This window comes from Anolis carolinensis, chromosome 4 (genome assembly GCF_035594765.1).
Source record: "Anolis carolinensis isolate JA03-04 chromosome 4, rAnoCar3.1.pri, whole genome shotgun sequence".
In the NCBI taxonomy this organism is placed as follows: domain Eukaryota; kingdom Metazoa; phylum Chordata; class Lepidosauria; order Squamata; family Dactyloidae; genus Anolis; species Anolis carolinensis.
In genome coordinates this window covers 246,426,913-246,452,484 of record NC_085844.1, presented here as the reverse complement: position 1 = coordinate 246,452,484, position 25,572 = coordinate 246,426,913, and the positions used below count along the sequence as shown (strand labels likewise).

General features: G+C 40.2%; 1 protein-coding gene across 1 annotated transcript; it reads left to right on the top strand.

Moving 5' to 3' along the window:
• LOC103280469 (uncharacterized) lies at positions 1-23,248 on the top strand. Its single transcript, XM_008119610.3, has 6 exons — positions 1-210; positions 12,652-12,796; positions 15,590-15,635; positions 16,724-16,796; positions 18,698-19,098; positions 21,171-23,248. Exons 2-6 carry the CDS (start codon positions 12,684-12,686, stop codon positions 21,543-21,545), a joined length of 1,008 nt encoding a protein of 335 aa, XP_008117817.2. The 5' UTR covers positions 1-210; positions 12,652-12,683; the 3' UTR covers positions 21,546-23,248.
• Positions 23,249-25,572: the final 2,324 nt, after the last annotated feature.

The window sequence follows — 25,572 nt, the reverse complement described above, 5'->3', positions numbered from 1 at the left end:
TTGCACTCCGCAACACCACCTCAGCTCAGAAGTTACTCACACCTTCTCCAGAAAACAGGCAAAACTGGGTGCCTGCAACCATTGGAGAAAGCAGACATGGTCCATTCTTTTGCTCTTGACGACAGCAAACAAAAGCTGAGCTGAAACCATTGCAGATCCTAGAGATGTGTTGCTCTTTGCTAGATCTCTCCAAGCTCCTGAATAACTGAAGTAAGTAACCTGCGTGGCTTATCCTCTTCACCGTAACTGTCACCACATTTCTTTTGTTAGCAACCTCGAATAAATTCTACGTAACCAAAAAATTACAAACACCATTTCAGTTCAATGTGTTGTCGAAGGCTTTCATGGCCGGATCACGGGGTTGTTGTATGTCTTTCGGGCTGTGTGGCCATGTTCCAGAAGTATTCTCTCCTGACGTTTCGCCCACATCTATGGCAGGCATCCTCAGAGGCTGTGAGGCATGGAGAAACTACAGTGTTTCCCCGAAAATAAGACAGTGTCTTATATAAATTTTTGCTCCCAAAGATGCTCTAGGTCTTATTTTCGGGGGATGCCTTGTTCTTCCATGAAGGAGAATTCACATTCATTGTTGAACAAAAAAATGAGCATTTATTATATACTGTACAGTAGTTGTCATCACAAACCAGCATAACCAGACAAACTGTGAATCCTATCAAGAATTTCTTATTACTACCATTATTTCCATGTATATGGTACATACATTTATTGATCCTGCATGCTCTGGTGTTCTGTTCGGTGGGCATGCTTCCAAACAAAAACTTTGCTAGGTCTTACTTTCGGGGGAGGCCTTATATTTAGCAATTCAGCAAAACCTCTACTAGGTCTTATTTTCCAGGGATGTTTTATTTTAGAGGAAACAGGGTATGTAGCAAGGAGGGTAAATATATATCTGTGGAGAGTCCAGGATGTGACAAGAGTCCTCTGTCAGCTGGAAGCCAGCGTTAATGTTGCAGTTAATCACCCTAATTAGCATTGGAAAGGTTTGTTTCTTGCCTGGGGGCATCCTTTGTTCAGAGTCATTAGCTGTCCCTGGGGCTCCTCTGCCCTCAGAGTATTGCTTCCTATCTACTGTTCTGATTTTTGAGTTGCCAAAGGGACCTGGGCTGGTTTGTCTTTGGCGTGTCATTTTGCTTTTAAGAAAAGCCACACTGGGTCAATCTCAGTGCATCAACTATCACCGCAGTTCCTAATCTTTCATCACACTAAATTGGGAGTAAATTCTAATAAACTAGGGGGGGAGTAAACATTAAACAGTAGAGTCACACTTATCCAACATAAACGGGCCAGCAGAACATTGGAAAAGCAAAAATGTTGGATAATAAGGAGGGATTAAGGAAAAGCCTATTAAACATCAAATTATGTTATGATTTTACAAATTAAGCACCAAAACATCATGCTTTACAACAAATGGATAGAAAAGCAGTTCAGAACATGATAACGTTATGTAATAATTACTATATTTATGAATTTAGCACCAAAATTTTGCAATGTATTGAAAAATTGACTACAAAAACATTGACTACTAAAAGGCAAACTGTGTTGGATAATACAGAACCTTGGATAAGCGGAGCTTGGATAAGCAAGACTCTACTGTAGTTGCCAAAGGGAGATTGCTTGAGCCAGTTGGTGTTTTAGATGTGATTTCTCTGTTTAAGAAGAACCAGGTTGGATCTAAGGTAGAGTCTCACTTATCCAACATAAATGGGCCGGCAGAACGTTGGAAAAGTGAATATGTTGGATAATTAGGAGGGATTAAGGAAAAGCCTATTAAACATCAAATTATGTTATGATTTTACAAATTAAGCGCCAAAACATCATGTTATACAACAAATTTGACAGAAAAAGTAGTTGAATACGCAGTAATGCTATGTAGTATTTACTGTATTTACGAATTTATGAATTTAGCACCAAAATATCACGATGTTTTGAAATCATTGACTACAAAATGCATTGGATAATCCAGAATGTTGGATAAGTGAGACTCTACTGTATTTCACACCTTGCTGGTTCATCAAAACAAAAGTTTGTGATAAACCTACAGACAGAATATCAATCCAGTAGGAGTTGTCCCTTTTTTTGCAACATGCAATGCTAAGAAGGATGCTTTCTTCAGCACAGGAGGAATGCATGCATGGCCATTATATCTAGTATCATGTTGGTTAATGTTGCTCTACCTTGTGGGAAGGAAATCTATAATTTAATGGTTGAAGGTTTTGGAAAGTGGGAAGGGGCTACTAGGGGTCACCCAGTCCAACCTCCTGCCATGCAGGGATATACAAGAAAAGCAACCCAAAAGATGCCCATCCAATCCCTGTTGAAATTCTTTGGAATCTACCAGCTTCCGATCTATCACAACCTTGAACACTCTCACAGTCAGTGTGTAGGCAGAATGTCTTCTCTTGTCATCTGTGTTAATGTGGGATTTGTGTATTGATAGTGTTTAAATGCAATTTGTGTCTTGGTTTGTATTGCATACTGATTGCATCATCCAGAGTGTATTATAGTCTGTAAAGAGTTAATTACTGAGAAGCTATGATGACCTTGATGTGTGGCTGGAACTGGGGAGTGTCCAGACACAAGTATGTATGCATTACTGATTGCATCAGTTGAGTTCTGTTCTGTCTGCCTAGAGTGAGAGTCCTGTGTTTGTCTGCAAGTCTGTTTGTCTTTATTACTGCTTTCAGTAAAACTTGTATATAGTTTTACCATCGTCTCTGATGTCTCTTTGTTCTGCGTTCCTCTGACTCCATCCAACTGCTGCTGCGCTGCTAAAATTACTCTGACAATCTGAATACATCGGTTTGTGTTATTAGAAAACAAAAGACTCCTAGAGTTGGAAAGGACAGCAAGGGCCAATAAGTTCAATGCCCGATCATTCAGGGATACACAAATAAAGCAATCCTCATCGTAGCTCTGTTTGAAGACTACCAAGGAAAATGGAAGTCTTATTTATTTTAACCAGAAGCAAAGACTAAATATTGTATATTAAATGGCAGCTTAACTACGGACAAAATTCAGTAATAATAAGGGAAATGAGCAACCTAGAGTTGTTAGATCAATAGCATTTTAACCTCATGTTCACCCAAAGTTGCATTTGTTAGGATATGTCACAAGGCCATGACGACAAAAGAAAGAAAAAACATTAATAGTAGAGGCAAGGAAAAATCCTGGCTCCGTAAACAAAGCATAAATTGGATTTTATATTATTGTGGTTGAATGAGCATGAACAGCTTGCGTCTTCACTCCGAGGTTTTTATTTGGAGTCTGTCTGTAGAAAGGATTGCTGTTGTTAATATCGGCCGGACTGAGAACGGAACGAGGTCATGCTGAACGCCTGCTTTTTTGTTACCTTTGTGGTGACTGTCAAGACCTGCTGTTTTGTGAAAGCAATGGTGGACTTGATAGAGTGGTCAGATTTGTAGGAGAACAGGCCTACAAAACCACAAACCTTGGTTGCTGAGATGCTCAACACAAATGAAATGGCTAATCTGTTGCGTCTGTTGCACCATCCGTTCTGGGCCCTACAAGCATCTACACAAAGCCTTACAAACAATATCTTAGGTTGAAGAATTAATTGAGTTTGACACCACTTTAGCTTTGCAGTGGCACTAACACTTTTTTGCAGAGAAGTCCTTGTAAAACTACAACTCCCAGCACCCCATAGGATTGTGCAATGGAAGTTAAAGTTAATGCCAAACTGCATTAATTCTACTGTAAATGCACCCCAGATTGGAGCCAGTCCTTGCACTAGCAATGGTGAATATGTGGTCTTTCAGATGCAGATTTCATTCTTCCAACCAATGGGCTAACTTACTGGATCTGATGGGAGCTCAGCATTATTGGTAGGACACCCCAACATTGCCATAAGGATGCAACAGCCCCCTTGAACTGATTTTCCACAGTCCAATGTGTTTCAACCATGTATCCTTTCATGTCTGCGATTCTCTTAAAATCCATGAGTAGATCAGATCAAAGAGCCTCAAATTCCAGCCTGTGCCTTTCCATGGTGACCAAATTGATGTCCCTAAATAGGTTCCTTCCCATTTCTGCTTGTTATACTGCTTCTGAGGATGCATCTACACTGTCAAAGGGATGCAGTTTGACACCCGAACTGCCATGGCTCAATGCTATGGAGTCCTGGGAATTGGACCACCACTCTTTGACACAGAAGGCTTAAGACCTTGTAGAACTACAATTCCTTTGATTCTATAGCATTGTGCCGTGGAAGTTAAAATGGTATTGAACTGCATTTAACTTGACAGTGTAGATGCATCCTTCAATGACCTCAAAAAGGAACTTTGAAAAGCAACTAAAGACCACTGCTCCTTCCACCAATAAAGCGATGTTATTCCCAATATTATATGATCTTTGAACTGTCATGTTCTATCTTTCTTGCAAGAAATAGTTTATCATGGATAGTTACAAGTGACCATGCACATTATTATTGTAAGACGAACACATTTATTGGAAACATGATTGTAACAGAACTCACAGGTTGGTTTGTTCCATAATCTGCACTTCACCTTTTTTCAGGTGGTGGGAAGGAATATTTTCATCCTTGATCTTCCAGGGCCCAATGTAGGTTGATCATCCCTTTTCTGAAATGCTTGGGACAAAAAGTGTTTCGGATTTTGGAATACCTGTATTTGCATAGACATGCACAATGAGTTGTCTCGAAAATGAGACCCAAGTCTAAACACAGAATTCACTTCTATTAATATACACCTTATACCAGGCATGGGCAAACTTGGGCCCTCCGGGTGTTTTGGACTTCAACTCTCACAATTCCTAACAGTCTACCGGCTGTTAGGAATTGTGGGATTTATTGTCCAAAACACACGGAGGGCCCAAGTTTGCCCATGCCTGCCTTATACACACAGCCTGAAAGTTCACCATATTATAGATAAAGATAAAGGTTTTCCCCTGACATCAAGTCTAGTCGAGTCCAACTCTGGGGATTGATGTTCATCTCCATTTCTAAGCCAAAGAGCCAGAGTTGTCTGTAGATTCCTCCAAGGTTATGTGGCCGGCATGACTACATGGAGCGCCGTTACTTTTGCGCCGGAGCGGTACCTATTGATCTACTCATATTTGCATGTTTTCGAACTGCCAGGTTGGCAGAAGCTGGGGCTAACAACAGGATTCGAACTGCTACCTTCCCACCGGAGCAGTAACTATTGATCTACTCACATTAGTATGTTATCAAACTGCTAGGTTGGCAGAAGCTGGGGCTAACAGCGGTAGCTCACTCCGCTCCCTGGATTCAAACTGCTGACCTTTTGGTCAGCAAGTTCAGCAGCTCAGCAGGTTAACCCGCCATGCCATATTATACACAATATTATTTAATAATTTAGTGCATGAAACAAGTCTGTGTACATTACACCATCAGAAAGCAAAGGTGTCTCTGTCTTTGCCACCCACGTGTGTAGTATTTTGGATTTAAAAATTTCAGAAAAGGAATATGAAAACTGTGCCAAACTGAGACTATTTCATATTGATTTTTATGACTGTTTTACTGATGTAGGTGTCTTATTGATGTGAAAAATTGTTTTTACTGTTTTATTGCTGTGATTGTACTTTTATGTCAGGCATGGCCCCATGTAAGCCGCTCCGAGTCCCTCCGGGGAGATGGGGTGGGGTATAAAAATAAAGTTATTGTTATTATTATTATTATTATTATTATTATTATTATTATCCTCGTTGTATCTTGTACACTCACTGTATGCCAGCAGCAGCCTGTTACTCATAGACTGGATCTACACCAAAATTGTCCTCGTTTTCTGCAGTGCATTATGTGTAGAGAGATCCCATACGCCCCAACATTATATAAATGAAAACTGGGGCATCAGAGTTTTGTCAAGATGGCAAGTGTTATTAATGAGAAAGAACATACTATCCACTCAAGTTACACAGAATTAATAACAGAGTATCAATATTATCCAAAGATACAAAAGTTTTGGGAAGAGGTCTTAGCCTGGATAAGCTGGAAAAAGCCCATTTTGGAAGGGCATTCCTGCTTCTCTCCCTATGATCATGTACCAAAAAAGACTATGTAGTATTTCTGGTATGTGCTGCAAGGATAGAGCTAATAAAAACATGGAAAATATTAGATAATTTACTAATACAGAATATGGCCATAGCTCTATATGAAAAATTTACATACAAAGCAAGATGAGAGAGAGGAGGAATGAAAGAACTTTTGTCTGAGGCCATAAGGCAGGGGTCCCCAAACTAAGGCCCGGGGGCCGGATGCGGCCCTCCAGGGTCATTTACCTGGCCCCCGCCCTTAGTTTTATAATATAATATTTTATGTCAGTTTTAATAATATAATATATTGTATATACATATAATATTGATAAAAAATTATAATGTTATACAATATAATACTAATAATAATAATACCATATAATAATATTAATTATGTTATATATTACATATACAGTAATATTACAATATAGTGGTATAGTTCAATATAGTAATATATAATGCTAATATTGTGCTATGCTAATAATATAAAATATTGTATGTACATACACCTGTTCTGAGTCCCCTTCGGGGTGAGAAGGGTGGGATATAAAAGTAGTAAATAAAGGTAGTAAATAAATAAATAAATAATTTTAGACTTAGGCTCGCCCAAAGTCTGAAATGACTTGAAGGCACACAACAACAACAACAACAACAACAATCATAATTAACTTGATTATCTCATTGGCCAGTAGCAGGCCCACACTTTCCATTGAAATCCTGATAGGTTTATGTTGGTTAAAAGTATTTTCATTTTTAAATATTGTATTGTTCTTTCATTGTTATTGTTGTATTGCACTACAAATAACACATATGCAGTGTGCATAGGAATTTGTTCGTAATTTTATTCAAATGATAATTCGGCCCCTCAACAGTCTGAAGTATTGTGGACCGGCCCTCTGCTTTAAAAGTTTGAGGACCCCTGCCATAAGGAAACCATTTATTAGCTATATGTGCCAGAGTAATTGGAAATACAAACCACTCTCAGATCCAGTGAGATTTTGGTTAAACAAATAGGGTATAATATGCTTGTCATTGAATAATAGAGCAGAGAATAATTTACTAATTAGAGGACTGACAAATAATAAAACTAATGAGTAATGAAGTAGCAGAGCGGGCACTAACACTTTTATGCCAGTTCAACTAGTTGCACCTCGCTTTTGAATTGGAGCCTCCTCCTTATAATATGTAGTTTGAAAATTAAGTACAGAGACTCTTGGTATCCATTGGGGTTTGGTTTTGTCCACATCCCCAGATAATCAAATCTGTGGATGCCAAATTCCTGCTAAAAGCAATGATGTAGTAAAATGGCAAACTCAACCTTTGCTTTTTGGAATTTTAATATACTACAGTATATATGTGTGTATGTTTAAAGCTGTGGTTGGTGGAGTAGAATGATGGAGTTGGAAGAGACATCAAGGGCCATCCAATCCACCCCCATTCTGCCATGCAGAAGACACAATCAAAGCACTCTCGACAGACGGCCATCAGCCTCTGCTTGAAAACCTCCAGAGAAAAAGAACAACTCTGACCGTCAGGAAAACTTTCTTAATAGTTAGGTGGGATCTCTTTTCCTGCCATTTGAATCCATTGCTCCATTGTGTCCGAGTCTTTGGAGCAGCAGAAAGCAAGCTTGCCCCCTCCTCAATGTGACATCCTTTCCAATATTTAAAACATCACCATGTCCCCTCCCCAACCTTCTCTTTTCCAAGCTAAATCTAAATAGCTCTCTAATCTGGTTGGTTTCCAAACCTTAGATCATTTTGGACACCCTTCTCTGGATAATTGGAATCCATAAATACAGAGGGCCAACTGTATTACAATAATGTGTTTTAGTAAGCCACGAAGCTGACCTCAAGAATGCAAAAGCATGCCTCCTCTGAACAAATCTTGCCAGGAAAACCCCGTGATAGGTTCCTTTGTGTCACCGCTGGTTGGAAAGGACTGGAAAGCACACAATAACAACAGCCGTATCTAGAGAATAAGGATCTTAATAGAAGTCTATGAGAAAAACCCAGTTCGGTGGAGCCCCCGATGGCACAGTGGGTTAAACCCTTGTGCTGGCAGGACTGCTGACTTGAAGGTTGGGTTGCTGACTTGAAGGTTGCCGGTTTGAATCCAACCTGGGGAGAGTGTGGATGAGCTCCCTCTCTCTATCAGCTCCAGCTCCATGTAGAGACATGAGAGAAGCCTCCCACAAGGATGGTAAAAACATCAAAACATCCAGGCGTCCCCTGGGCAATGTTTTTGCAGACCCAATCTCTCACACCAGAAGCGACTTGCAGTTTCTCAAGTCACTCCTGACAGGAAAAAAAAAACCCAGTTCGGTGAGGTTTGGAGATCTAAGCTGCTCAGAATTTATTCAGTCAAGTGTCTCTGATATTTTATCTCTTCAGGTGTATTATTATTATTATTATTATTATTATTATTATTATTATTATTATTATTACCATCCAGTAATCACCATCTGCTTGGCCACAAGAAAACATATTTAATAATCTAGAGCTGATGTGGTCTATCCAATGCAATTTTCTTAATCAGCACCCCAAATAACCCCAGGAACAGGCCTAAAAACAAAGACACAAAGGTGCCCCCGCTTCCAGGTGCCACATGGAACAAGGGGAGCGAGGAGGAGGAGAAGCAGCAGTCAGGGGGCTTGTTGTCGCACCTTTTGTAAGTAGTCAGCCTCTCTCCTCCTGGCATCCTCGTTGCCTCAATGCAATAAGAGGGTTTCACGAGACCAGCCGCTCTAATTGCAATGGTGTATTAACGGTGAGGCCACGGACCACATTTTAGTTCTTGGGGACCACTGATGGTCCACGGACCACAGGTTGGGAACAGAGGCGGTCCAACCATAAGGCGAACTAGGCACTTGCCTGTGGCGCCATCGTCCCAGGGGCGCCATCGTCCTGGGAGGAGGGCACCACTCTCCACCTCCTTCTCTTTTGGGCCTTCCGGCGGCCATACTGGGCCTCCCAGTGCCCGTGCTGGGCTTTCCGGCCGGCACAGACCCACCTTCGCACCACGGGAGCCCACCTTTGGGGCCTTCAGAGATTGTGAGGTCTGTGGGAACTTGGAAGCTAGGTATGTGGGGTTTATATATCTGTAGAAGGTCCAGGGTGGGAGAAAGAACTTTTCTTTGAAGCAGGTGTGAATGTTGTAATTAATCACCTTGATTAGCATTTAATGGCCCTGTGGCTTCAAGGCCTGGCTTCTTCTTGCCTGGGAGAATCTTTTTTTGGGAGGTGTTAGATGTCTCTGATTGTTTACTGTCTGGATTTCTTCTGTTTTCAGAGTGTTGTTCTTTATTTATTATCCTGATTTTAGAGGTTTTTTTAATACTGAGGGCTATCTGGGTTATCTAAATCCACACTGCCCTATATCCCTGTTCAAGGTTTAGTGCTAAATTCGCAAATATAGTAATTCCTACATAACATTACCATGTATTGAACTGCTTTTTCTATTGATTTGTTGTAAAACATGATGTTTTGGTGCTTCATTTGTAAAATCATAGTGTAATTTGATGTTTAATAGGCTTTTCCTTTAGCTTTCCTTATTATCCAACATTTTCGCTTATCCAACGCTTTTATTTTTCAGTGATTGGTTTGGGGGGGGGGGAATTCTGTTCGCCTACACTTGAAAAATACCTAGGGCCGGCTCTGGTTGGGAACCACTGATCTAGAATTAGCAGAAGGTTGTCTTGTCTGATTAAGCAATCAACAGGCTTTAAAAAAAGAAAAGAATGGGAAATGTTTGTATCACTTATAAAGAAAAATGAAAAATATAAAGACGCTTGGGAGTTTTGAAGATTAAGTGAAATACCGAGATTGTAAGGTAGAATGAAGAAGTTTTCTAAGTTAAGAAATTAATGGGACGACAATAATCTATACACATAATAAAAGTGCAAAACTGTATGTGTGTCTGTGGCACAGGTGTGCTCACACAGACAGCCTCTGGTCTCCACAATCAGGATGTAGTTCCCAATGCTGAGGAGCCATCAAGTCACTCCCTCTCAGGACATTGCAGGTTACAGCGAGCACATCCCAGAGGTCCTTTCTCTCTCCATTTGCATGATCCCGCCCACTGCCTCTCCCTTAACCCTTTCCTGCCCTTTTCTATTGCACACAGCAAACAGAGGAATTGATCAGCAACTGAACATGCTGGAGAGGTCTGGCGAGAATACATCATGATTTATAGGAGTTGTAGGGACTGGGATGTATAGTTCACCTTTATTCTAAGAGCACACTGAACCGTACTAATGATGGACCTTGAACTAACTTGGCGCACAGACCCAACATGGCCAACTGTGAATACTGGTGGATTTTTGGGAGGATTGACCCAAGATTTTTGGGAATTGTAGTTCACCCACATCCTTATGCATTTTCGAATGGGAGCATTAATAAAAAAACAAAAACAAAGACATAACATAACATATGACCAAACTGATATGACCTAACATCCAAAAACAAACAAGGCCCTTTTTAAATAACCCGGGCATTGCCGGGTACCCAAGCTAGTATTTTTATATTGTATCTTGTGTTGTTTTAGTACTGTTTGCCACTCGAGTCTCTGCTAATCAAAAAACTGGCATACAAATAAGAACCAGTATAATTATAATAATATAGTTAAAATACATCAAGGAAACAAAAGACTTTACTAATACACAAATTTAAAAACACAGAACAAATATTAAAACACCAACACTAATAAAATGTAAATATAAGAGCCATAGTTTTAATGGGTGTGTATGTAATGTAAGTCTGTATTAGAGAATTACTGACTTACATGTGTTTAGATGTGTTATTTATTTATGTCACTCAAAAGCATTAATAAACAGAATTTTAAAAACCCAGCCTTGGGGCTACATATAGCCATAGGCAGCACTTTCCCTGTAGCTTTGTTAGGATTAGATGGAACTGAGGCTGAAAGGGATGTGAGGAGGATTTGGATGTAAACAGCTTCTCAATGCAATTCATTTTCATTTGCAACATGCATTTGGAGCCAAGACTGCAGCAAGCAAATGGTGGTTGTCTGTTTGTGCTTGGAGAGACCTCTTTCTCAGATTTGCTGCCTTTGTGGCTTAGAGACACAGGAAATCTGCCACAAAAACTGCAGCTCCATAATGAACGGGTGCAGAGCTCAATGACGTTAGCTTACATTTTGGAGGAATGAGCGAAAGGAGTGCTTCAGGCTCTTTTGATCTCCTGATATTGAGCCATGGCTAAGTTTGTGGGGCCAAACAAAATTTTATGCAAGCTATAATTCACATATAAGTTTCATACATACCCATTGAGAGCCAGCATGATGTGGCTGGCCATCTGTCAGAAGTGCTTTGATTGTGGGCCCTTCCACACAGCCATATAACCCAGAATATCTGCTTTGAACTGGATTATCTGAGTCCACACTGTCATATAATTCAGTTCAATATGGATTTTATACAGCTGTGTGGAAGGGACCTGTATCTTCCTGCAGAACAGGGCTGGATTCTATAGTAATTTGAGTCTTGGGCTAGGATTCTGGGACTGAGGGTGCATCTACACTGTAGAATTAACACAGTTTAAGACCTCTTTTACTGCCATGGCTCAATGATATGGAATTCTGGGAGTTGTAGTTTGATGAAGCATCAGTATTCTTTGGCAGAGAAGACCTCGATACTCTAACTATTCTGTAGCATTCAGCCGCAGCCATTAAAGTGGTGTCAAACTGCACTAATTCTACAGTGTAGATGCACCCGAGTCTCTGCTCAGCCATGGCTTTTATCAGAGGGTTTCGAATAAAAAGTATATGGATGCTTCTCATGGAAACTTTATTAGTGGATACCTGTATATAATATGAGAACTGGAAAAATCATTTTGAATCCCTTTGGCTGAAATGGCAGACAAAGGTTTGAGGTAATGAGACAAAGAGAGTTCCGGTGGCTGTAGAAAAAAAGACGTTTATTCTCAGTGGCCAGAGAGAATAAGCAATAAGAAAAGGACCTTCTCCTGTAATCAGGAAAGCGAAGGTACAGAACAAAGAAACACAGGTCCTTATATACTATTTTTGCCTTCATCTATCTACATCATTTAGGCATTATCCATCACCAATTAGTGTCAAAAAAGTCTTACTTTGCACTTTACTAAAAGCTATTTTTGCATTTTCCTAAAATATAGGTTACTTTCAAGACCTCTGACCCTCCATTAGGCCTTATCTAAGGAATTCCCATCTAAGCTCTCAGGGATCCATTAATTAAGGAATTCCCCCCTACCTTAGCTTGTCAGAGAGTCATTAGCACTCCTACATGGCGCCAGGTCTTATCTTGACATCCCAAAAGCCTTAATTTGTCATTTTTCCATTAGCTTATCTATTCTTGTTGACACTTGGCATATGTCTCTGGCACTTAGGGTGAACTTTGGTCTTCTGCTTATGGGGAGATGGTTATTTGCTGAGCAGAGTGTATTTTGGGGCTATATGCACACAATCTGCTTCTGATTACATTTTTTCCTATTCCTATTTCTAATATGATTACATTCAATCTATAGTTTCCAATACAAGTATTATATTTTCCCAATACACCTTCATCACGGCTATTATGACTTTAATTTTGTTTTGTTTTTTCCCTTGCAGCATTAATTGTGTCAGGAAAGGAGAATCTATTTATGGCTGCCAACGCTGAAGAAGGGATGCTCGGGAGCATCTTCCCCATCTTCATTGCTGCGTTGCTCTTTGCCGTCACCGTGTGTTTCTTAGTTTTGTGTACTCTCTGCCAAAGGTAGGTGCCAGACAACTCTCCTCCCATTAAGCTATAGAAATAATAATAATAATAATAAAATAATAATAATTTATGTCCCACTTTTCTGTCTTGATCGAGACCCAACGTGGCCATTAGCAAGCATGAATCTAGCTTTGTTGATTCCAACCTTGCAATGTTTATTTCTCCATTTGTTACGAGTCCTTGCTCGTAATAGCTTTGCATATATGTATACAGGACTGTCATGTTGATATTTGCTTGTATTGATGGGGGCCTGCTGGAGAAAACTCACCTTAGTTAACATGTCTTTGTGTGCGTCCATCTACACTGAGGAATTAAAACAGTTTGACCTCACTTTAATTGCCAAGGCTCAATGTAATGAGATCCTGGGGTTTGTAGTTTGGTGAGGCACTAGCACTCTTTGGCAGGAAAGGCACAAGACCTTGTAAACCAACAACTCCCAGGATTTCATAGCCTTGAGCCATGGCAGCGAAAGTGGTGTCAAAGTGCATTAACTCTACAGTGTAGACTCTGTATCTCAGTCTGGTAAAGTGACTGAGCAGCTGTAACTGCATTATATTATCAGTATATGTAGACTGGGGGCCCTTCTACACTGCCATATAGTCCAGTTTATCAAATTAGATAATCTGGATTTTATATGGCAGTGTAGAAGGCCCGAGCTGTGGAGAGCAAGCCAGCTGCAACCAACTGCAATGAATCACTCTGACCAGAAGGTCATGAGTTCGAGGCCTCCTCGGAGCCTATGTTTGTCTTGTCTTTGTTCTATGTTAAAAGGCATTGAATGTTTGCCTATATGTGTAATGTGATCCGCCCTGAGTCCCCTTCGGGTTGAGAAGGGAGGAATATAAATGCTGTAAATAAATCTCTTATAATGCTGTTTAATTGCATTGAACTGCATTGTCCATGTCACTGACCATATAATAGAGTTCCAAACTGCATTATATGGCAATGGGTTGGGACTGTCCCAAGATATTTCAGCAGTTCATATTTTCCTATCTTCAAAATAATTATTTGCTTAATTTTTAAATTAAAAATACCTGTTGTCATTAAGGTTGATATAGTATAATCAAACGTAGATGGCAAAACAATGCACACCAGGGATTCCTGCCAAAGTGATACAATTTAATGTAAGGCGTGTGTGTGTATGCAGGTGGAAGAATAACAAAACACAATTGCAATGCAATAACATTGCAAAACAAATCGTTCAGATGAAATGCAAAACAAAAAGTACGATACAAAGCAAAATATATATTAAAAAAGTTATTATATTATTATAATAGGCAAAACTGTTACAAAATTTCAGTTGTAATTTGTTGAAGGGTCTTCCATATTGTTCCTGGGAGAGAATGCTACTATTTTTTTGCATCACTCTTGCACAAAAAGTGCATCTACACCACATTGTAAAATTAATGCAGTTTGACATCACTTATAGCTCAATGCTATAGAATCCTGGGAGTTGTAGTTTGACAAGGTCTTTAGTCTTCCCTGTCAAAAGAGTGCTGGTGCTTTGACAAACTACAAATCCCAAGCTTCTATATCATTGGGAGGAAGCAGGAATTACTCACTTATTTATTTATTGCATTGCCCTAAATGCTTTATTGTTTCAAGAGCTGGAATGTGTGGTATGTTATCAAGTTACTATTAACTATTACAGAAAGAGTGTAGCAAACATTAACCCAACCAGCTCTTCCAAATGGGGCAAATGTTACAGTGTTTCAAGCTGAAATTCTTGTTTTGTGTTTTTAAAAAATCCAAACAACGTTTGTGTTGTCCTGGGCTATTTCCTGCCAATTCCCAGCACCAGTTGCAACATTTTATTCCCAACCACATTTCAGGACTTAATGGAACAAAAATGTTTCTTCCTCCATGCATCGCTGAAATGATGCTTTTCCACCATAAAGCTTTTAATTCTGGCCCCTTCTACACTGCCATGTAAAATCCAGATTATCTGCTTTGAACTGGATTTCCGTACATACTCGAGTATAAGCCGACCCGAATATAAGCCGAGGCACCTAATTTTACCACAAAAAACTGGGAAAACATTGACTCCAGTATAAACCGAGATACCAATAAAATTGAGGCATCAGTAGTTTAAATGTTTTTGAATCTTTACATCAAACTGTAATTTAAGATATGACTGTTCAACTCTGATTAAATCATTATTTTCATCTTATTCAATTTAAATGTGTTTATGTATCCTTTTAATAATAATAAAGTGAAATAATAAATGTAATAATAATAATAAATGCCGTAACATAATAAATGTATTAATAATAATAAAAATTGAGTAAAATAAATGTAAAAGTAACAACAATAATAGAGTAAAATAATAAATGTAATAATAATAATTAATAGAGTAAAATAATAAATGTAACAATACCAAAAATAATAGAGAGAGAAAAATAAATATACCATATATACTTGAGTATAAGCCGACCTGAATATAAGCCCACCAGGACCCTCACCCGAGTATAAGCCGAGGAAGTTTTTTTTCAGTCCTAAAAAAGGGCTGAAAAACTAGGCTTATACTCGAGTATATACAGTATATGGCGGTGTGGATTCAGATAACCCAGTTCAAAGCAGATAATGTGGATTATCTGATTTGATAATCTGGATTATCTAGCCGTGTAGAAAGGGCCTGAATGTGTTTTCAATATATTAAGATGCACTTTTACTAAAACTTTTATTTTAATATGAGTTCTTAATTGAAGTACTGACTTCAAATAAAGATACGGGTCGATGAAATGATTTTACTGCCTGCTGATTCATTCCATCTGTTTTTCATCATTTCAGGAAAAATAGAATCCCTGCGCCAGATGGAGAATTGCTAGCTGAAGCAGTGAGTATGCCTCTTAGTAATGACTGGAAGCCTAATAATAATAATAATAATAATAATAATATTAATAATAATAATAATAATAATAACAACTTTGTGTTGTCGAAGGCTTTCATGGCCGGGATCACAGGGCTGTTGTATGTCTTTCGGGCTGTGTGGCCATGTTCCAGAAGTATTCTCTCCTGACGTTTCGCCCACATCTACGGCAGGCATCCTGTGCAGTCTGACATGACTATCATGTCAGACTACACAGGGAAGCCATTGAAATCCACAAGCATGTGGACAACTTCAACAGAAAGGAAGAAACCATGAAAATGAACAAAATCTGGCTACCAATATTAAAAAACTCTAAAATCAAAACAGTAGATGGGAACCAACACTCTGAGGGCAGCGGGCAGCTAATGACTGAACAAAGGATGCCCCCAGGCAAGAGACAAACCTTTCCAATGCTAATTAGGGTGATTAACTGAAACATTAATGCTGGCTCCCAGTGACAAAGGACTCTTGCCACACCCTGGACTCTCCACAGATATATATTCTTTCCTTTACTTACTTAGTTTATCCATACCTCACAACCTCTGAGGATGCCTGCCATAGATGTGGGCGAAACGTCAGGAGAGAATACTTCTGGAACATGGCCACACAGCCTGAAAGACATACAACAGCCCGATAACAACTTTATTTTTGTACCCCGTCTCCATCTCCCTGAAGGGACTCGGGGGGCTTACATGGGGCCAAGCCGAACAACACAGTTAAAATGTAATTACATAAAAATGCAATTCAACAATGTAGACAGAATAAAAAAACAACATTATAACAATATATAAAACAACATCAACCAGCCTTGTCATTTACAATGAAGTATGGGATTTGAGGAAGATTAGATTTAAGGGATGTCACACCATGCTACCCAGATGGTACTAAAGATGAATATTCTGCATGGAAATGGGCTCCCCAATGTTTCAATAACCTAGAACCGTAGAGTTGGAAGAGATCCCCAAGGCCATCCAGTCCAAACCCAATGTGCCAGGCAGGATTCCACAATCCAAGGCGAAGAAAATTATCTAACCAATGTTTTTGTTTTGAGACAGACAGAGCTCTCGTCCCTCAGAGGGTCAGTCACAACTGTGCAGAAACTCGGCAGGACAAATTCAAGAGCAAAGAGTAAGTTGCGGTGCATTGGAGTCTATGGGTCTACTTCTATGGCACTTCTATGGCACAGTCTCCCCCAAATTTACACTCTGGGTGATGTATAAGGCTGTATCTCCACTGCCATATAATGCAATTCAAATTGCATTATATGGTCAGTGTAGTAGATCCATATAAAGCAGTTCACTGCTGTTCAAACTGCAATACAGTAGAGTCTCGCTTATCCAACATAAACGGGCCAGCAGAACATTGGATAAGCGAAAATGTTGGATAATAAGGAAGGATTAAGGAAAAGCTTATTAAATGTCAAATTACGTTACGATTTTACAAATTAAACATCATGTTTTACAACAAATCAACAGAAAAAGCAGTTCAATTACATGGTAACGCTATTTAGTAATTTACTGTATTAACAAATTTAGAACCAAAAATCGCAATGTATTGAAAACATTGACTACAAAAACATTGCCTACTAACAAATTGACTACAAATAAAGATAGAATTGCATAAAATGAACTTGCAATAACAACATTGCCGGAAATTAAATCCGTAAAAAGTTCAGTTGCTGCCTAGAGAAAGAACTGTGGATCTGAGTGGGAGACAGACTGCATTGGATAATCCAGAGCGTTGGATAAGTGAATGTTTGATAAGTGAGACTTTACTGTATATACCAATGTAGATCCAGTCTAAGGTAAGATGAAACATAAATAGACATGCATGTAGATATGAACATACAAGAGCTTCAAATCATTTCCGACTTAACTAGACTTAACTAGATTTTACATTGCCATATAAAATCCAGATTATCTGCTTTGAACTGAATTATATGGCAGTGTAGACTAATATAATTCAGTTTAAAGCAGATAATGCGGATTTTCTACTTTGATAATCTGAATCCAGATTATCAAAACAGATAATCCACATTGTCTGCTTTGAACTGGAATATATGAGTCTAAGTAAAGGTAAAGGTTTCCCCTGATGTTAAGTCCAGTTGTGTCCGACTCTGGGGGTTGGTGCTCATTTCCATTTCTAAGCCGAAAAGCCGGCGTTGTCCGTAGACATCTCCAAACTCATGTGGCTGGCATGACTGCATGGAGTGCCGTTACCTTCCCGCTGGAGCGGTACCTATTGATCTACTCACATTGGCATGTTTTCGAACTGCTAGGTTGGCAGAAGCTGGAGCTAACAGCGAGCGCTCATTTTGCTCCTAGGATTTGAACCTGGGACCTTTCAGTCTACAAATTCAGCAGCTCAGTGCTTTAACACACTTCACCACACTGCCATATAATCTAGTTCAAAGCAGATAATCTGGATTTTATATGACAGTGTAGAAGGGGACTAAGGTCATCCTGTGCAGTAATTCATGGTGTCGCCCACATGGAGCTCCTCTGGTACCAGACCAAGTCAAAGGATTCTAGCTAAAATACCAGAAAGTTTGACAGAAACCTCCAGTAGCAATGCAAACAACACTATGTGCAAACAATGCAATCTGAAGTGCCATTGTGACTGTATCTAATGCTTTGATTGGAGCATTAGAAGGCTCAAAAAGTGCATTACTGTAATTTTAGCTTTGTTGATACAGGCAGTTAATCTACTCCTAGGACGGTAAATTCACTCCTGAACGTGTTATCATCACGTGGAAAAGGCTTCTGCACTGGAGTTTCATCCCCAATCCTTGTTTCCACTACAAACCAAATTGTTCAAAATCCAATTATCACAGGGACAGAATGGGAGGTGAAATAGTCTGAACAGGGACACAGGATATTTACACATGGCCATCATGTCCCTCTGAGCATCATCTTCCTCAAGCTAAACATCCTCAGCTCCTTAAGCCGCTCCTCATTGGGCTTGGCATATCCTACCTTCTTTAGCTCAAACTCTCTTTCTCTTACATCCGCTACCTCTTTTCCACGCAGACCTTAGTCCAGCCACGATTACTATCCCTTGCGATGATGACGGGACCATCTCCAGTTGCAGCTTCATCATCCTTCCCCAGAGAGAGCTGCCGCAGCCTCCTTCAGCCGATCCAGTGTCCCCGGAGCAGACCTACTCCAACCTGACGTTCCTCAAGCGATCCCAGGAAGTGTTGTATGAAACGGTGGCAGTGAAAGGAAACGAAGAGAAAGAACCCGACCGAGTTGCAGAGGAGACAGTTGCTGGCAAGGACCCAGTGGACCACGAAACAGCAGATGGGTACGCCAAGGTCCAGAAAGGGAAGAAGAAGAAGAAGACATTCCCCGAACCGGAGACGAGGACCAAACCGACCATACAGGAGTCAGACTCAACAGCCACGGCATCGACCCCTACAACACTGAAGGTATAAAACAGCTCTATTTTTCTGTTCTGTTTTTCTTGTTCTGTTGGGGTCAAAGTGTCTGTGAGTGCATGCCTTCCAAGTTGTCATTTGACCTATTTATTTTATTTATTTACAGTATTTATATTCCACCCTTCTCACCCCAAAAGGGACTCAGGGCGGATCACATTGTACACATATAAGGCAAACATTCAATGCCATATAAACATAGAACAAAGACAGAGACAGACGCAGAGGCAATTTAAATCTTCTCCAGCTTCCAGCTTCCTGAGGGTATGCTTGATTCCGGCCACAGGGGGAGCTGTTGCTTCATCATCCACTGCGACGGAAACTTCCTCATTCCAACGGCAGCTGGGTGATTTTTATGGTGTCGTAAATTAGCCTCCCAATACAAAGAAAGGATTCCTTGAAATGTACAGGCAAGAGGCCACTATAACTAGAAATGTAATCCAATAATATAAACTATAAAACAGTAATTTCTATATATGCTATTGTCATAGAACATTCAATGTGCAGCCAAGGATGATAAAGATTCAAAATATACTAAATGCGTCAAAAAAACACGTCTCTAAACCAAAATATAATCCACTAGCTGTGCCCGGCCACGTGTTGCTGTGGTGTTGTTTGGTGGTGTTGGTGAGAAATTGTTGAGGTAGTGGTGGTATTGAATGTCTGTTGTATGGTTGTCTTTATGTTTAGTATGCATTTGGTTGTTTGTGTACTGTGAAAGTGGTGAGGGTAGAGGGGTTCTAGGTCCCTGTGTAGTACTGTATAGTGAATTATCTGGCAGTGTGGACTCAAGATAATCCAGTTCAAAGCAGATAATATAGATTATAAATGGGTAATATAGCTGTGTGGAGGGGCCTTGAGTTAACACTGCCATATAATCCAGTTAAAATAAGATAATCTGTATTTTATAGGCAGTGGGGAAGAGGCCTAAGTGAGACCTAGCTGTGCCTGTCCCCTGGGCTGAGTAGGTTGCTAGGAGACCAAGTGGGCAGAGCTTAGCCTTCTAACTGGCAGCAATTGGATAAAAAACAATTATTCCTCTCTCTCTAATTGGAACTTTATTTTTCTTTTCTTTTTGTTGTATGAACGTAGAGGCATGGATGAGGGGTTGTGCTGCCAAGTTTAGTGTTTCTGGGATGTGTAGTTTTGTTGTTTTGTCCTAGGCCGAAATTTCATTGCCTTTATATATATATATATATATATACACCCTGTTTCCCCGAAAATAAGACATCCCTGAAAAATAAGACCTAGTAGAAATTTTGCTGAATTGCTAAATATAAGACCTCCCCCAAAAGTAAGACCTAGCAAAGTTTTTGTTTCGAAGCATGCCCAGCGCCTGCCAAACAGAACACCTGAGCATGCAGGACTGGTAAATATACATACTAGTTGTACATGGAAATAATGGTAGTAACAAGAAATTCTTGATAGGATTCACAGTTTGTCTGGTTATGTTGGTTTGTGATGACAACTACTGTACAGTATATAATAAATGTTCATTTTTTGTTCAACAATAAATGTGAATTCTTCTTCATAGAAATATAAGACATCCCCTGAAAATAAGACCTAGAGCATCTTTGGGAGCAAAAATTAATATAAGACACTGTCTTATTTTCGGGGAAACACGGTAGATGTGTTACCGACTATGTTGAGAGGTGGTATTTGGGTCTGGCTTTCAATATGGTAAATGTTTTCTCCTATACTTTGTTCATTTTTAATTCCAAAACGTAATCTATTTTCTGGATAGCCCTCGTATATCTGTGACTTGTAAGAGGTTGCTTTCCAGGCAGTCGTAACTATGGTGAGCTTGTGGTGTTTTAAAAGTCCTCTTGGCTGCAAAAATTTTTTGGATAGTATCTGTGTCTCTGCAGCGTAGAAGGAACGTCGGAGAGCACAGTAGATGTGCTTTCCTGGTCCAAAGTTTTTCCAATCTCTGTGTGTCTGCATATGGTGTCTTCCATGCAAACAACTGCAAGAGACAAACTGTCTTGTCCATAATAACATAATTGGATCTCAGATGGGTAAAGAAATTGTTTTCTCACTCCCTTTTCTAACTGCTTTTTTTGCAGTTGGAGGAAATGTATGCAGTGGTGTGCAAGGACAAGAAGAAGAAGAAGGCCAAGAATGGGGTAGTTCTTGGCAAAAACGGAGGACCCCAAGTGGAAAGGAGCCGGGGATGTTGCCAGGCTGAGTCTGTTCCCCAGGCGTCCGAAGGGAAGGAAGGGCCCCAGTCCTCATTGTTTCAGCCCCACTTCATTGAACCCTGCTATGCCTCCATTAGCTGTGAACCCAGGGCTGATTTTGGTGAGAAGGAAATTGAAGAACCCGCCTATGAGACTGTGGAAACGCACTGGAAAAAGCCGAGGAAAAAGGGAAAGCCAAAGAGCAAAGCCGCGGCTGCCACAGAAAACTTGTACGAAAGTATCGAAAACTTGGCGTTTTAATTCTAGAATTGAAGAAGGACATCTGACTTTGAAATCTGGATGGATGTTTTCCACTATCTCTTCAATGGGATATTTCTTGATTGGTGAAATGAACTGCATAAATATTAGAAGGTAGCAGTCCAAGACTTCTTCATACTCACTATCAAAGGCTACCCAAAGTTGGATACTGACAACTAGCTGCTTTGTGTCTCAATCAAGATAAAAGCGGGATGTAAATAAAGATTATAATAATATTGATTGCCACATTCATATCATCAATGAATCTTTCTGCATCAGGCCAGAATATTTTTTGCTCTCCAAATTCACTATCAAGGAGACTCTTTTGGAGTAATTTTTGAGCTCTTTCCCAAACTCCGGTTTATTCTGGTGCAACACTAGTCATTCATCTCTCAAACCAACCTAAGAAAAATGTGCCATACTTGAAACACAGATTCCCCCCTTTGACCCACTTTACATCTTGGTGTGGTTTGGGGGAGGATGGACCACGGATGATGGGAACTGCAGTACCTTCACTCACTTCCAGAGATCACTGTAACACCCACAAATGACAGACCTGGATCTAATTTGGCACATAGACTCTCCATGATGTACTTTACATCCTGATGAGGTTTGGAAGAGGATGGACCATGGATGATGGGATTTGCAGTACCTTCACTCACTTCCAGAGACCACTGTAACACCCACAAATGACAGACCTGGATCAAATTTGGCACATAGACTCTCCATGATGTATTTTACATCCTGATGAGGTTTGGAAGAGGATGGACCACGGATGATGGGATTTGCAGTACCTTCACTCACTTCCAGAGACCACTGTAACACCCACAAATGACAGACCTGGATCAAATTTGGCACATAGACTCTCCATGATGTATTTTACATCCTGATGAGGTTTGGAAGAGGATGGACCACGGATGATGGGATTTGCAGTACCTTCACTCACTTCCAGAGATCACTGTAACACCCACAAATGACAGACTTGGATCAAATTTGGCACATAGACTCTCCACTTTACTTCCTGATGAGGTTTGGAAGAGGATGGACCACAGATGATGGTAACTGCAGTACTTTCACTCACTTCCAGAAACCACTGTAACCTGCACGAATGACGGACTTGGACCAAACTTGGCACGCATGGTCGGATAAAACCCTTGTGCCGGCTGGACTGCTGACCTGAAGGTTGGGTTGCTGACCTGAAGGTTGCCAGTTCGAATCTTCAAGATGGGTTGAGCTCCTGTCAGTCAGCTCTAGCTTGCAGGGACATGAGAGAAGCCTCCAAGCAGGATGATAACACATCTGGGCATCCCCTGGGCAATGTCTCTGTAGACAGCCATTTCTCTCACACCGGAAGCAACTTCAAGTATGTTCCCAAGTTGCTTCTGACACGATAAAAAAGAAAAAAGAAAAATGTGGAATACTGACCCAATGGACAAGGGTTCTGTTTAATTCCAATGCAAACCTTTTTTAAAAAAACGAACAAAGGCATTCTTTATTTCTTTTCTCCTACTTGCTTTCACTTTGCTTTTTTTAAAAAAAGAAACTTTATATGTCTCATGAAACTAAAATAGCTTTTCTGCAAATACACATGGTTTTGGCAATAAACATGAAAACATGAACTGGTGAGTAATTGGGAGGAAAAACTACCCAAGTGACATTTTTAGCTCGAAAGATGTTAGAGGCATAAGTTTTTGTCATCTGAAGGACCTTTCGTTCAGTGTAATGTAGACCAGGCCTGGGCCAACTTGGGCCCTCCGGGTGTTTTGGACTTCAACTCCCATCATTCCTAACAGCCTCAGGCCCCTTCCTTTTCCCCCTCCGCCGCTTAAGCGGCGGAGGGGGAAAAGGAAAGGGCCTGAGGCTGTTAGGAATGATAGGAGTTGGAGTCCAAACACCTGGAGGGCCCAAGTTGGCCCATGCTTGATGTAAACTCACACTGACCATATAATACTGTTTCAAATATTGAAGTTGTAGTTTGGTGAGACTTGACCCTTTAGCACTTCTGCCTTGTGACCACAAGGAGGTGCTATAACCTCTCATGCTGGTTTATATTTGCAAGAAGACTCTTGGGGAAATTCTGATAATCCTTGGGGTTGTTTGCAGAATTAATCCTTTTGTTATGATAATTGCTCTAGAGACTTTTCTGAACGGTTGTATCTCGGTGGACAATTTGCAACAAGCCTGTGCAGTTGTAAAGTAGGTCCTCCACTTTTGCTGGTATTAGGAGAGTATGAAGTTGGCAAAAGTGGGGAAAAAATGGAAATATTGTATATACTCGAGTATAAGCCTAGTTTTTCAGCCCTTTTTTTAAGACTGAAAAAGGCCCCCTCGGCTTATACTCGGGTGAGGGTCCTGGTTGGCTTATATTTGGATCAGCTTATATTCGAGAATATATGGTACATTTATCATTTTTCTCTATTATTATTGCTATTATTACATTTATTATTTTTCTCTATTATTGTTGCTACCATTACATTTATTTTACTCTATTTTTATTATTATTAATACATTTATTATTTCACTCTGATCTTATTATTATTATATTGCATTTATTATTTTACTCTAGGGAGCCCCGGTGGCGAAGCGTGTTAAAGCGCTGAGCTGCTGAACTTGCAGACCGAAAGGTCGCAGGTTCAAATCCCAGGAGCGGAATGAGCGCCCGCTGTTAGCTCCAGCTTCTGCCAACCTAGCAGTTCAAAAACATGCCAATGTGAGTAGATCAATAGGTACCGCTCCGGCGGGAAGGTAACGGCGCTCCATGCAGTCATGCCGGCCACATGACCTTGGAGGTGTCTACGGACAACGCCGGCTCTTCGGCTTAGAAATGGAGATGAGCACCAACCCCCAGAGTCAGACATGACTGGACTTAACATCAGGGGAAACCTTTACCTTTACCTTATTTTACTCTATTTATTATTATTTGTATTATTTTCCTGTATTTATTATTATTATTATTATTATTATTATTATTATTACATGTATTATTTTGCTCTATTATTATTAAAAGCACATTTACATTGAAGAAGATGAGAATAATGATTTGATCAGAGTTGGACAGTCTTATCTCAAATTTGAGCTTTATGTAAATATTCAAAAGCATTGCACCTACTGATGCCTCAATTAACGTAATTTTATTGGTATCTGTTTTTATTTCTGAAATTTACCATCCTCGGCTTATACTGGAGTCAATGTTTTCCCAGTTTTTTTTGTGGTAAAATTAGATGCCTCGGCGTATATTCGGGTCCAAAGTCCTTCATCTTTGCCTCCAATATCCTTCCCTCCAGTGAGCAGCCACTGGGCATTATTTCCTGGAGGATGGACTGGTGGGATCTTCTTGCGGTCCAAGGCACTCTCAGGATTTTCCTCCAACACCAAAGTTCAAATCGTCTATCTTCCTTTGCTCAGCCTTCTTTATGGTCCAGCTCTTACTTACTATGGGGAGTACCATTGCTTTAACTATGCGGATCTTCGTTGCCAATGTGATGTCTCTGCTTTTCACTATTTTATCAAGATGGGCCATTGCTCTTCTTCTCCCAAGAAGTAAACGTCTTCTGATTTCCTGGCTGCAGTCTGTGTCTGCAGTAATCTTTGAGCCTAGAAATAGAAAGTCTGTCACTGCCTCCACGTTTTCTCACTCTATTTGCCAGTTATCAATCAGTCTGGTTGCCATGATCTTGGTTTTCTTGATGTTTAACTGCAGCCTGGCTTTTGCACTTTCTTCTTTCACCTTTGTTGGAAGGCTCCTCAGCTCCTCCTCACTTTTAGTCATCTAAGTGGTGTCGTCTGCATATCTAAGGTTGTTAATGTTTCTTCCAGCAATTTTAACTCCGTCCTTGGATCCGTCAAGCCCCGCACGTCGCATGATGTGTTCTGCGTACAAGTTGAATAGGTATGGTGAGAGTATACAACCCTGCCATACTCCTTTCCCAATCTTGAACCAGTCTGTTGTTCAGTGCTCTGTTCTTACTGTTGCTACTTGGTCATGATACAATGGGCCTTTGGAATCCATTGGGATTTGGTGCCAGGAACT

Bases quoted from the DNA above. Each gene is read 5' to 3' on its own strand.
- LOC103280469 (XM_008119610.3), top strand. From the start codon at position 12,684: ATGGCTGCCAACGCTGAAGAAGGGATGCTCGGGAGCATCTTCCCCATC. The intron at 15,636-16,723 runs GTGAGTATGCCT...GTTTTGAGACAG, and splicing joins GAGAATTGCTAGCTGAAGCA to ACAGAGCTCTCGTCCCTCAG. The intron at 19,099-21,170 runs GTATAAAACAGC...CTTTTTTTGCAG, and splicing joins CGACCCCTACAACACTGAAG to TTGGAGGAAATGTATGCAGT.